The sequence below is a fragment of the Colletotrichum paranaense genome (genome assembly GCF_030867605.1).
Source record: "Colletotrichum paranaense strain IMI 384185 chromosome Unknown Scaffold_9.1, whole genome shotgun sequence".
Classification (NCBI taxonomy): Eukaryota; Fungi; Ascomycota; class Sordariomycetes; order Glomerellales; family Glomerellaceae; genus Colletotrichum; species Colletotrichum paranaense.
In genome coordinates, this window is record NW_026848967.1 from 1,226,503 (window position 1) to 1,239,461 (window position 12,959).

The following is a 12,959-nucleotide window of genomic DNA, read 5'->3' on the forward strand; positions in this document are numbered from 1 at the left end:
CTGTTTTGTTTCGTTTCGTTTCCTCGCTCGTTTCCCTGTCCCTCCTTTCGGTTGGGCCTCTGGGGTAAGATAAAGGGACGCACGAACGACTTTTGACTACGCAGGAAGAAAGACAAAAAGAGAGAGGTCCCCCGGGGGGGGGGGCCGGACAGAAGACGACGGTCAACTCAAGATCCCCCTGAGCATCGCATCCTTTTTCTCTCACCTCATCTCTCGAGTCCCGCTCAGTCTGTTACTCTCTTACTTTGTTGGGGGACGCTGCCCACATTACGGCACACGGCCAAAGAAAAGATCTGCGGGAACGTTGGCGATGAAGAAACGGACATACATGTCCATCATCTGACGGCATAAAGGCAGCTCGCACTCTAGATCGAGTAGGCCAACGCTGCCACAGAAGCACGAAACCAAACACAAACCTCGAACCAACGCCCAAGAAAGAAAAAGGACATGCAGCACAAGGAGAGACACAGAGATGTCAGAGACTATGACTCGAGCCAATGGCAACACCAATCCATCCCGAACGTCCAAACAAGAACCATGGACCTCCTGAGGAAAACTCCCGATAATCCCTCCCCCCTCCACCATCCTTCTCTTTCTCCCTCCCAGTCTCCCACTCTCTTTCATCCTTGGCCCCATCTCATATCGCACACTCTCGCTTCTCATCACCTAAGATCATGGATTATATGCAATGGTTCATCGGCAAGAGAGGGGAAAATGGGACCCAAAACCAGACCGAGCGATTATCATTCATCCTCAACCAATGCTTCAAGCGGGCGGCAGCACCAATCCAATACCAGGGCCGGACTATACCTTCCAATGCGGATGCAACTAGGAGCCACGCGAAATGACACACACTTCCGCCTGCACCACTTGCATTGGACACAAGAGACGCAAGAAAGCAACGCAACGCAACGCACGCAGATGGGTTCATTAGGAAGCACGCATCCGCATACGCATCCGCATCCGCCGGTCGTGGGCGCCTGAATGGGCACAGACGAGCTTTTGCAAAAGTCGCAGATTTGACTTGCGCCGCAGTGGACTGCAGAGAAGGGAGGGCAAGGCAGGGGTAGCCAAAGGGGGAAACGAAACGTTGGATGGGGGGCTCAAGTGAGTGACCAATCCTTTTCCATTGCAGTCTTATGAACCAAGGTGGTTTAAATTATCTACGGGCCTGTTGTTGCAGTGGCAGCCGAACCTCGTTCTTTGCTCTGGCCTCTATTTTCTCCAGTTCTCTCTTTTACAACAACCGCCTCTCTCTTTCTTTCTTGTCCACCCCCCTTTCCCTTCCTACTCCTCTTTCCTCTTTTCACCTTCAGCCGGGATCTCGCAATGTTTCGCTCTCCCGAGCATCTCGTTCCTATGTCACCTTACCGGTGCACGCTACGCCTCCACCGCACTCCCGCAACATGAAGCATGGAACACCCCTCCATCAACGCTCCATGGCCATGGCTACGATAAACAGGTCCACGGGTCGACCTGCCGAAATTGCGGCAGATGCTCTCCCGCACTGACCCCTTCCCGATGGTCTCCGCAATTCCCGGACCTGAGTAATGGGGCAACTCTCCTGTCAAAAGTCTGCGGCCTCGCCCTTCCCCCGCTCGGTTGCCCATATTCCTCTTCAAGTAATAGAAGCAAACAAAGAGTCGTCTTGCCACGTCTTGAGTTGTTCGTCGAAGTATCGTTGGATTCAGCCTGTTGTCGACCTCGGACTTTTCGAAACTCTGGATTTGGTACTACTCATCATCCTAGACGCCATCGTCACCACGTCGGATATAACCCACCATCACAAGAGTCCGAATTAGACGACGACGACAAAAACAACGCTGGGGCACTTCAGCAGCAAGGCAACGTGAACGGAGCAACGCGGTAGTTGGCAAGGAATCGCCGGGTGGGCCTTCTTTTCTTTAAGGGATATAACAAGAAAACGGTATCTGGGGACCCAGACAGCAACAAAGACACGCATATGACCGCCCCATGGCTCTTCTCATTCCGCCGCCAATCTCTTTGGAGACGACGGGCCATATTCCTACACTCTCCAACATCATTCAACATTGGATTGGATGCAACAACATACGCAACCTGCCCAGCCCAGGGAATCGAAGCCAAAGAGAAAAACGCCCAAACGGATGCCAAAATGCCCCAATTGGAAGCAGGAGGAAAACAGTATGTGCAGGGGGTGGAGCAGAAAGCAAGAAAAAAGTTGGTGGTTATACAAGTGGTATCTCGTGATGGCTCGCGGCCGCCGGAAAAACAACAACGATGGACCCGAAGGCGGACATGGAAACGAAGGGAACTCGATACAAATACAACAGGCGGACGACGCGGAGACCGCCCACCTCAACACACGGTCAAAAATGTCAACGGACCAGGGATTCGGTCTCGAATGCAGCCTCTATCGTTACTGGGCAGGAGACGTACACCGAGCCGGGCGAAGGGAATTATTATCGACCACAACCGCTAGGGCGGCAGGAAGTCATTACTCATTGCGGACGTCGTTGCTGCGGGTCCGGCTTCTCGAGAAGGCCACCAATATCGACCCGTCCGGATCGTTCGTCCCTTTGCCAGGAAGATGATTCTGGTTGGGGAGGTTGATGGGGGCCAGCTCGGATCGGAGGCAACTGGAAAGATGGCTGTGGCGGCCGAGTGGTCGGCGGCAGCTCACTGCGAGGGATCTGGTATGACGAGGGTCCGCTGGCGTACTCAGGACGGCTGGGTGAGGCCGCATATGACGGCATGCCAGGACTGACACCGGGGCTTAGACCAGAAGCCATGTGCAGAGGTTGGCCAGGGGATGGGCGCGGCGCGAGTGCGCCTTCTCCGAATCGAAGTCTCGGCTGCTCGAACGTGGCGGAGACGGGAGTGTGCTGCGCGTATGCCTGCTGTTGAGGCGGATAAGGATACGGCACCTCGCGTGCATGCGGAGATGGCGAGGGGTACGGATACCGCGGTGCGGCATTGATGAGGAGGACGATGAAGTAAATCGATTCACGTTTGGCCAAACCCAGACGCACGGAATACGACCTCGGCTGTCCATCACTCGCCGCGAAAACGAAGAAGTCTTGACGATCGAGCTGGAACCGCGAAATCTCATCGGCCTCGAATCGCAAAGAGTCGAAAACGCGCTCTTGCTCCTGCCTGCCGAAGATGGGAGGTAGGTAGACGGGGTCCTTTCTTGTTCGCTCCTCTTGTATCTGCCGTTGGTGGCTCTGAAGCTTCTCGCGCTCAGTGGGCGCCACAATGTCGAAGAGAGAGCGGCCTCTGACGTTGGGAATTCCGACGGCATCAGAAAAAGCCGGCGAAGCACGCGCAATCTCCAGCTCTGTCGTCAAGAAGATGACTGGCTCGAGCGCCCCAGACGCGAGAGACGGGGGCTGGCCGTACAGGTTCGCGTCGCCCATAGGAGCTCTGTCCAGATACCGAGGCGCAATGGGTTCGCTTGGTTGAGACTTTAGAACGCGATAGGAGTGACTGCCTCGGATGGGGTCATCGTACCCTGAGATGGGAGTGCCAGCTGAGTAGTGGCTCAGCGGCGGTCTCCTTGCTGCCGCGGCGGCGGCTGCGGCATCCTGAGGATGCTGATATGTCGAGGGGCCATAGCGGGCTTCTCGGTCGTCTCTCAGCCGCGGGCGGCCACGCTTCTTGTGTTGCACATCAACGCAGGCGTCTTCCTTGCCGTTGCTTGTGCATCTCGAACAGGGCCGCTGAGCTATTTGTCGCAAGCGCACGTCAGCGAAACTGTCATCCGGTTGTGGTGTTCTCTCTCCACACGCTAAAGAGCAAAAAGAAAACACGCAAGCGCACGATCCAAAGCTGTTGCAAGTGCAAAAGCCGCACCTCCACAACCATCCACCACAAGTCAAGCAAAAAAGCTTACATGACGTCTTCCAACGGGCACTTGCTCGTCAGTCGCGTGGCTTAGACGTTTGGTTGCTTTTCCCACCCCATCCGCTCACCAGCTGCCATGCGTCGCATCCGACACGTCAATGACACGCTAGTTCTGTCCACTTGGATCATCCCGCGACCAGACCAGACGGAGCAGCGATCGACCAGCCAAGTCCACCCAGAAAAAAGCTCTGGCGCAAGGGAAAATCGCCTCCGCTTTCTGTTTCAGAAATGGCACAATCGATAGCAACCACACCCGGTCCAACGGCACGCGATTGGCGAGTTCACCGCATCCCTAACCGTAATCAAGATTCGAGGGTCGCTCCCGGGGGTGCCGGCTGTTACCCGCCAATCTTCCCAAAATGCCGGGCCGACACTCCGGGGCGAACGGGTCCAGGAACCAGACGGCGCAAGAACCGGTAGTGGTTCGCCGATTGTATGGTTGTGAGAATGAGAGACGCTGGAGGAGCTGAGATGGCCGGCGCGGAAGTCCGGCCAAGAAAGACCAATGCTCTCTCTGCTGGGGTTGACGCCAGTCCAGTTGGGCCACACGGACACCCGCTCAACCCAAGTAAGACTTGGTTGACAGCCTTTGACGGCATGCGCCATCCCATTCAACGCAACCATCTCAACTCTCCGTCCGAGTTTCTGCGAATGATCCTCCCAGGCGGGATCGTCTTCCCCTCAGCACCGGTCTCAGGTCCAGGGGTTGATCCCTGCGCTGCTTCGAGTGTCGCACGCACGTACGCCTTGCTAGGTTAATGCCGCGTCCAAATTCACTCTCGGAGCCTCTTGACCGGTCATGATGTCAAGTATTGTTCCCCCCAAAGATTTGGAGCCGCATGCGCCCGGAGGCTGCAGTGCTGGTTCCTTGCAGTCCGCGGGAGTTTCCTCTTTTGGTCGATCCCCTAGTCGGAAAGGACAATGCAAAAATGACAACCTAAAGAAAGCAAACGCAAAAGGAGAGAGAAAAAAACCAAAAATCAAAAATAGGCTAGCTAGCAAGCCAGTTCGTACGTACCGTCGCATCTAGACTAAATGTCAGCGTCACCGTATCGAGATACCACTTCCGCCCGTTTCACTTGGGATATCTGCGGGGAGATTGGTAACCTACCGAAGATGGGCTCGTTTACATGGCACACAGGCTGATGCCACATGGCCCTTTGTCTTTCTTTGCGTCTTGGGAGACGTATAGGGACCGCTGTCCTGGGATGTCTGCGACATGGTTGTCGCGTAGCCATGCTGATGAGGTCCTGTTGGCTGTGGCGGCGGTGGCCCAGACATTTGCATGTAGGGCGGAGGAGGCCGCTGCTGCATGACTTGGCTTGCCAGATGTGCGTATCCTGAAGGCGTAGTCCGCAGGTGGTCGTCGGGTCGAGGGTATGAGTAAGGCATCCTGTCTTGCGGATCGGCGTGATATGATCGAGGCTGAGGTGGCGGCAAGGAATGCGGCGGAGGCGGAGGTCCTCGGTAGTCGCCTTGCGGTATCGTCGTTGGCGGCAGTCCTCCCCGGTAGGCATTTTGCGGACTGGTGGACGGATAGCTGCCATGCAGTTGCCCTCGGTCACCAGCCTCTGGATTTGGCTTGGGCGGGAGAGGAGGAGACCCTGACATGGGCGGGGAAGGATATGCTCTGGGTCGAGCAGGAGTCTCGGACTCTGCTCTTGTTGGCGTTGCCCAGGTCAGGTCGAGGGCGAATCGCGCCAGATCGGAAATGCCTCGGCGCTGGCCGAACGAGGTAGACGACGTATCGCAATCGCTACTTATGGCTTGCATGGATGTTGTGATGCAGCTTCAACAGGCACCCGGGTCGAGAGCTTCCCACGCCTTCTTTTAGACGACGCCCCGTTTCCCAGAATGTTGCGAAAGGCCGGAACTATTGCGTAGACGCTGCCGGTGCGTTGTATGCTGTTGGCGATATCCGTGTCGCTCTTTTGCGTGCGCCGGACCCAAATTAAATCACCCTTTTTTTTTTCAAGGGATGTTGTACTCTGTGGCTCCTTTCGAATGATGCCTTTTCCTCTTGATCAAATCAGTTGAATTCCTCCTCTTGTCCACTCAGTCTCGAAACACCGGTTCCGATGGGGAGAAGAAAGCTCTTTCGTGGTTTCTGCAGAAATACTCGATATGGCGAATAGCAAAAGTCTGAACCAGCGGGTATTTCAAAGACAGTGCAAGCTCGCGAGCGGTCTTTAGTCACTCAACCGGGCGTTCGTGCTAGGTGTGAGAGTCGCAAGAGAAGACCGATTCAGCTGTGCTAGGAAAGCAGGCCAGGAATGAGAATATGCAGCGCCCGATGCTGTAAGACGATGAGGCTGCTGTAGCAGGAAGCCCGCACAATGATCCTCCAAGCTCCAATGAAGCTCCTTGCGGCGTTGCTGGCGGGTCGTCGAGCGCGATGCTGATGCGGGTAGTTGCAGGAGGTACCACGACAGAACCTCAGGCACGGGATGCGGAGATGGATGGCTGGATACCTGCGTACCGGCGACCTGTCTTTGGGTACGGATGTATAAGTGATGGAATAAGAGAAAAAGAGAAGGGCGGAAGTAGAGAAAAGGGAGGAAGACGATGTAGATCTAGTCTACCCCTAGCCTCTTTTTGTCTCTCCGATTCTCTCTCCTCTCGGCGGCCGGAATAAAGCAGCGTTATTTCTCGAGGGCTGGATACGTTGGAGAGAAGGACCCATAGGCTTTTTTTTTTTTTGGGAGCAGTCGATCGGTGGCTCCCGGTCGGTTTTTGTGTGACTGGAGGCAGGCTTGCTAGACCTACGAGGGGAGGGGGCAATTGAGATGAAGCTAGGGTGTGGTTCAGGGTTGATCTGGTCGAGGGAAAGGTAGGCCAGGGAACACCCTGGTCGACGTCTTTAGAGTGGCTGCTAATCAAGGGTAGAGGGCTATGCCATCACGATCCCCTGTTCAACGACAATTCTCCGCGCGTCTGTGTGTGAGAGGTGTGCGTGAGTGTGTGCAGGTTGGGATGAGGTAAGGTACGATGCTTTCTGCGACGTATGCGTCTTGAGTGTGAGAGAACGTGAGGGGCGGGGGGGCGTGTAGGAGAAAAAGGACAGAGTGAGAGAGTCTGAGGGAGTGAGTATGTGTGTGTGAAAGAGAGAGATAGATAGAGAGGGAAGAAAAATCATAGACTGGCAGCATTGCCAGCCGTGGGCAGCAAAAACAGAGAACCAGTAACTTGAAGCAGTCAGTACGGTGGCCAGGGAGGAGATGATAATATTGGTTGACGGTAGCGATGGCGATAGTAGCGCTGGGTCTGAGGGTTCCCGCATGAGATTAAACCAGGCACGTATGAAGCCACAACGTAATAAGACAGTGGGGGAGACAAGAGTCAGTTGGGTCACAGTCCAGTGAAAGGTGAGTGAAGGAAGAGACGCGGACACGGGACGGGGCCGCGGGCGTGGCCAAGGCCAGAGAAAGCTAACGAGACTATCCGCAGAGAGCGAAAGACAGAGAGGGACCGGAGAAATAAGATGCAATAATAATTTACGGTGGAAATCAAAAGGGCTTCATTGCGTCTGCAGGCTCTCCCTCACTGTGTCTCTTCCCGACCGCAGTATTCACTTTTGCAACTTTAGCAGTGAGGGCCAGTATGCAGCGTGCAAAGTACCAAATTTGATTGGGGATGCGAAGGAGGGATGGTTCAGGTGAGAGTGGACAGGGAGGGGTGGACGTTGTCTCGAATGTCGGGGCCGGTAGCAGATGGCAGATGGCAGGATGGGTATTACAATGTAGCCGGGAGCCAGGAAGGAGGAAAAGAAGACTGACTGGTGGATGCGGATGGGGGATGGATGGGATGGGACGAATTTCGTACAAGGATAAGATGGGATGGATGGGTGGAGGGTACGGATACCTAGGCGAGGATGTATGTACAAACTCCGTAGATGGAGGGGGGGGGGGGGAGGAGACAGACCAACACCCGGGGGGTAACTCTCCAAGTCAAGGTATATGTACGGATACACTAGAAAGGGCAGAGACCAAGCCAGGATGAAGACAGGCAGCGGGAGAGAGTGGAGGAACTGTAAGATTGACTTGATATCGATGGTATTGAAGAGAGCGAGCTTGGAGGGGTGTGGAAGCGGCAGAGAGTGGGGAAAAGAGAACATTGAATCTGCGAAAGAAAAGAAGCAAGCAATGAGCCAGGAGAGTAAGTATGCGTACGGATAGAATACACAGTAAGATAGGTAATGCAGACGTTGAAAAGGATGATCGATCTTCCTGTGCTAATTGACTTTGATCTCTCGAGTACCTTGCAGATGGAAGAAGTGTAGCTTACCCAGGCACGCACGCCAGGACAAAGAACATGGACAACATGTTGACAACCCATGTGGCCGTGGTATGCTGTGGCTCTCATTCGGAGATGTAGGTAAGCCAGGACGAGACGAGACCGTTCGAGCCAGGTATATCGGAGTACGTACTGACGGAACGCATGGCAACGCTCGAGCCACCGTTGTAATCGCTGCACATAGGTTTGCGGCGGTGGCTGCTGATGCTCGTGGTTATGATGCCGGTGGTGATGGTGGTGGTGTCGGTAGCCCAGGGTCCAGGGGGTAAGGTAGCGGTAGGTAGGTAGGCACGTAAGTAGGGGGGAGGGGAGACAGATGAGCGGACGTGGGTGCGTGGAACTGGGTGAGGGATATGGGGGGAAGAAGAGGAAAAGACACAACGAGGAACGAACTAGGGGTGGGAGGGTGTGAATGCAGCAATGTAGACGGGGTCGAAAGAAGGTTATGGGATATGTGGAGAGGCGAGCGGAGGGATCGACCTGCGAGCGCAACAGAGAGATGAGATGACGGGTCTGAGATGGTGGTATTGAATGGGAAAAGACGTACGCGTAGCCACGCACGACGAGATAGCCGTGGCACAACAAACCATGATAGGGGATATACGTAAGAGTTCTGGTGCTCATCAGATGTTGCAACTTGCGAGGCCGCTAGGGGAGGAGACTGGAGTTGACTGGAAAGAGAGGAAGTATCCGTATCCGTAACCACGCCTTGAATGGCGAGGTAAGGGAACCTGCCATCCCATCCTCGTCAGCTACACTACAATGCTACTACCCTTGAGTACCTTACCATTGGCATGGGGCAAGGACCACGGTATCCGTACGTGAGGTGCCGCCCTCGGAGACCGCTGCAGGGCAAGGTATGTCGGACGACGGGTAAGAAGGCAACTCACTGTGGTATCCGAACGGAGTACCAAGTAATAGTGTACGAATATTGGTAGGTAAGTGAAGGAAGGCAAGGATACCGAACATGCTGATGCTTGAGGGATGGGATGCGGCTATGGCAGCGTGGCAGCGGAAGGAGAAAAGGTGACAGGGCGCCTTCTGGTCCCCCATCCATCCATCCATCCACGTTCGTTCTCTCCGAGCTTGGCTTGTCCTGGTCCCATTTCCTTTGTGAGTCGTTCCTGTGGCCCTGTGGTCCTGTGGTCCTGTACGTAGTATGGTTCTGCCATGCCCTGTCCTGTGCTGTGCCGTCCGATGTATTATCCGTCCGCGTCCGAGCCCTGACCTGTCATCATCCTTGAGCGGCTCGAGGCACGTCCGTCCTCCTGCGCGTCTGTCTCGGATGGTCCTCTGAAGTGTCGATACGATGAGAGACATGATTAAGGTATCCGTGGACTGGGCAGGGAGGATGTCTTACAGTCTTAGCGGCCACTAGGTGGCACCTCTCTAAAGACACACGGCACGTTGCGCCCTAGCGCTGCGCCAGCGAAACGGAGACGGATGTATGTAGTCATGTACTACGCACCTAGACTGTGGGTGCGAATGCGGATGCGGGTGTCGATACCTAACTAAAGCACGGGTAGCTCAACGAGCACATCAATACCTACGTTAGCTAGGCCGAGGCCTGTCCTCGATCTGGACGAACTCTGATGTCCTGGCGAGATACTAAGTTGTCACTGCACACAAGCTCAGCTAGGTCGGCATCAGTGTAGGATCTGTGCCTCGCCTCATTTCGGACTCTCCACACAGCAAAGCCCATGAATACACGGTGCACTGTGGCGTAGATGCAGTGTCGTCAGTCTCCGGCGGATATTTGATCGGTGCTCGTGCAATTTTGCCGTAACCCATGGCTTCGTAGGTTCGCCACAATATCCAACTCGGTATTCTTACGGATACAGATCCCGTTGCATTCGTGTTGCTCAGCCGGCCAGAAAAGCAAAGGCATCAGCAACGATTTCGTAGGGACGTTGTCTAGGAATCTCGAGGCTCGAGTGAAGTAATCGCCACGTCCAATTCTCTCTTTCAGCCGCCTTCCATGGGTGGCCCTTCTTCAGCGCGGCCGTTCTCCAAATGAAACTCTACCTGCCCCAGGGTACCCATTCTGTGGCTGACGGCCAGGCCGGCCGGGCAGGGCGAGCTGACTTTGACGGGGGCAGAAGGCTGAGATGGGGATGCAACTGGAGAATGAGAAGGAGATGGAGCTAGAAGCCACTCCGTGATACCTAGCGACCTAGCTTATAGGCAAGCCGGGTTGAAGGGTCTTGGAAGTCGAGGGTCAACGCTGCTAGTGGAAGGGTGGGCAAGACGTTGTTGGCATGGACCAGGTGTGCTCGTAGACGGACGGCTGTGAGTGAGTAACCTTGAAGAGCCAGCTGTCACCGTTACTCTCCACCAACCATCCACCTTGGGCTTGGGCTCCTAGCTCCTAGCTCCTAGTTCTTAGCTCGCCGATTGACGTGCGGCCGTGAGTAGTGCGCGCGCGCGCGAGAGAGAGAACTTGTGTGGCTGTGGTTGTGGTCATGACCGTGGCCGTGGCCAGAAGCAGGGTCGTGCGCAGGCGAGAAGGAAATGACTTGTGGACAACAGTCTGCAGACAACCAGGATCGGGCGGCATGGTTGGATAGATCCGGCCACGATCCATCGAAAAAGAAAGCTGGGCCATTTGGTGACGGTTGAGGGTTGACCGCGGAATCCACGTCTAAATTACATAAGTTACCCATTCGTACTGAGCAACAAGCTAGACAGCCTTGAGCCAACTGTTCGTCTCATTCTTGTTAGAGGGCAGATGCACCAGGTATTTGCACCGTCGATATGCTTCCAGTTCGATGGTAAGAGAAAGGTGCCAGGTGTGGTCAAGATCGAAAAGGACTTCCGAGAATCTGTGTTCTCAGCAATGATTGTTGTCTCTCGAGTTGCATTAGGTTGGCAAACGCGGAATTGTTCCCAGCATTGCATCTTAAGACTCATGCGTGTCTATTCGTGAAATCTTCCTGTTCACTACATTAATCTCCATCATCCACACCAGAGCCTGCGGAGGAGGGAGAAGTGGTCACTCACCGGCTGGGGGTGACGAAGCTCAAACCGAAGCAAAATTGCTGTGCAGCGGAGAAGACCAGACGTCACCTGCTGGATGCTGCCCTGCAGGGACAGGGAGGCACAATGTAGACATGACTTGCTCCAGGGGCGACTGAAGTATTTCCAGAGAAGTTTCGACTACTTTGTCGGCATGGTTATTGAGTGCGGGTCGCATCAGGTCATCTCCAGTTTCCGTCCGAACTTGGTGGCAGGGATGTCAGTGAGCAGGTACGCAGACACATCAGGCCCAGGAACAGTCGAACAGGACCAATGGGCCAGAAACAGAATCAAACTCAGACTGCGGCATGGCTCCATCCCGTACAGACATCTGACAGACAGAGATCCTGGATCCGCATCCGTAGGTAGACTGATCAACTCGGTCGACCGTCCACCAAGCATGAAGTTTGAACACATACTCTCTCTCATTCTCCCCTGCTTATCCGCCGTTGACGTCGCCGAAACCCACCAGCAGCAAGCAGCACCGGGACCATGAACTCAGTCTGCAAGAGAGGCGGTAAGCCGATGGAAACCAACCATTTGTCGGTGGTAACTGGTGCCCGTCTTGTCTCTCTCGGAGCTTGAGGCTGTTGCTCCCACCGTGCCGTATTGCATACCTACCCAGCGGCCCTGTCCTGTCCTCCAATACGACTGATTGATTTGGGAGCCGCTGTACTGGTATAATACCCACAACAACCTGCTTCTTCTGCCGGTTGTTCCCCCTAGGTTTGACGAGGTCGAGGTACCCGTACGCTGCCAACACGGGCACTAGCCGTTTTGCATGCGTTACCGGTCCGAACAAGGTCATGCCTTTCAAGTCTGTTGCTGGCCCTCTGCTCGTCCATTCATCCACATAGTCGTGTGCGCTCTTCGCTTCGGAAAGAAAATCATTCTGATGGGTGCCAGGTGCGATATATCAACTGGGCCAAGGTCGCAACGGTGAACTACCAGGCCTGTCCTGGTATGTGCGCTGCCCACCCGGTTCTCGCCAAAGACACCCTCGCCGCCACCGCCTCCCCTACTCCTCAAAAGTCAACAGTCTGGCACCCTACCCTGCCTTAGTACGGCACCGGGGCTGGGGGCTTGGAGTTCACTAAGGCAGGTCGCCCGAGATGGAAGCCTCCGAAAGAACAACTCGACGTGATGATCCCCCCGCTGCCCAACCCAATAATCGTAAACCGTGGCCATCAACTCGGCATCGAACACTCCATGTTGCCTCGCAGTCGCTGGACGGGTGATGGTCTTCGTTAGTCTTGGCTCGCCACGTGAGAAAGACGTGTTTGATACTCCGTACGCAGTAAGTATTGTGAGTAAGTCGCCAGATTGGTACATGGGCCACGGATCAATCGAGTCGTGAACTTCATCGGCGTCGCTTTTTGGTCACCTACCTCTTGCATCACATCCGCAGAGAAGACCTGCCTAATAGATCCATCGTCTGCATCTCGTCCGACATGCATCGTGATTACAGAGGTACACAGCAGACCATGAAAAATGTCACTTCGGTATGCCTTTGTCAAGATGGCAATGAAGCACGCAGAGAGAAGGGGGAGTTCGCGGTATCCCTATGTGGCTCCGATACCACTCAATACTAGCAACGTGATGCTAGATGTCGGATATGCAATTCCAATCTCCAGTCCATAGTAGCGTGGCCAAGTCGATACCGTGGCCCTGGCCTGGTGCCAATGCCACTCGCCATTGAACTTGGTTGTTTTCACCCAGGAATCGTGCAGCGCCCCACGCTATGCGGGATGAGCCCAATTCGGTTT

General features: G+C 54.9%; 5 protein-coding genes across 5 annotated transcripts; all 5 read right to left on the bottom strand.

Annotated features, from left to right (window-relative positions):
* Window positions 1-679: 679 nt before the first annotated feature.
* On the bottom strand, window positions 680-931 carry CPAR01_11160 (uncharacterized protein; the record flags this gene model as incomplete). The annotated part of the gene is made up of 1 exon (XM_060495419.1): window positions 680-931. The coding sequence occupies one exon, from the start codon at window positions 929-931 to the stop codon at window positions 680-682; it is 252 nt and encodes an 83-aa protein (XP_060345767.1).
* Window positions 932-2,480: 1,549 nt separating this feature from the next.
* Window positions 2,481-5,658, bottom strand: CPAR01_11161 (uncharacterized protein; the record flags this gene model as incomplete). The annotated part of the gene is made up of 3 exons (XM_060495420.1): window positions 2,481-3,706; window positions 4,904-4,911; window positions 4,997-5,658. 3 exons carry the CDS (start codon window positions 5,656-5,658, stop codon window positions 2,481-2,483), a joined length of 1,896 nt encoding a protein of 631 aa, XP_060345768.1.
* A 2,196-nt stretch (window positions 5,659-7,854) lies between these two features.
* Window positions 7,855-9,235, bottom strand: CPAR01_11162 (uncharacterized protein; the record flags this gene model as incomplete). Its single annotated transcript, XM_060495421.1, has 3 exons — window positions 7,855-8,658; window positions 8,966-9,023; window positions 9,069-9,235. 3 exons carry the CDS (start codon window positions 9,233-9,235, stop codon window positions 7,855-7,857), a joined length of 1,029 nt encoding a protein of 342 aa, XP_060345769.1.
* A 578-nt stretch (window positions 9,236-9,813) lies between these two features.
* Window positions 9,814-9,969, bottom strand: CPAR01_11163 (uncharacterized protein; the record flags this gene model as incomplete). Its single annotated transcript, XM_060495422.1, has 1 exon — window positions 9,814-9,969. The coding sequence occupies one exon, from the start codon at window positions 9,967-9,969 to the stop codon at window positions 9,814-9,816; it is 156 nt and encodes a 51-aa protein (XP_060345770.1).
* Window positions 9,970-10,553: 584 nt separating this feature from the next.
* Window positions 10,554-10,841, bottom strand: CPAR01_11164 (uncharacterized protein; the record flags this gene model as incomplete). The annotated part of the gene is made up of 1 exon (XM_060495423.1): window positions 10,554-10,841. One exon carries the CDS (start codon window positions 10,839-10,841, stop codon window positions 10,554-10,556), a length of 288 nt encoding a protein of 95 aa, XP_060345771.1.
* Between the last annotated feature and the right edge of the window lie 2,118 nt (window positions 10,842-12,959).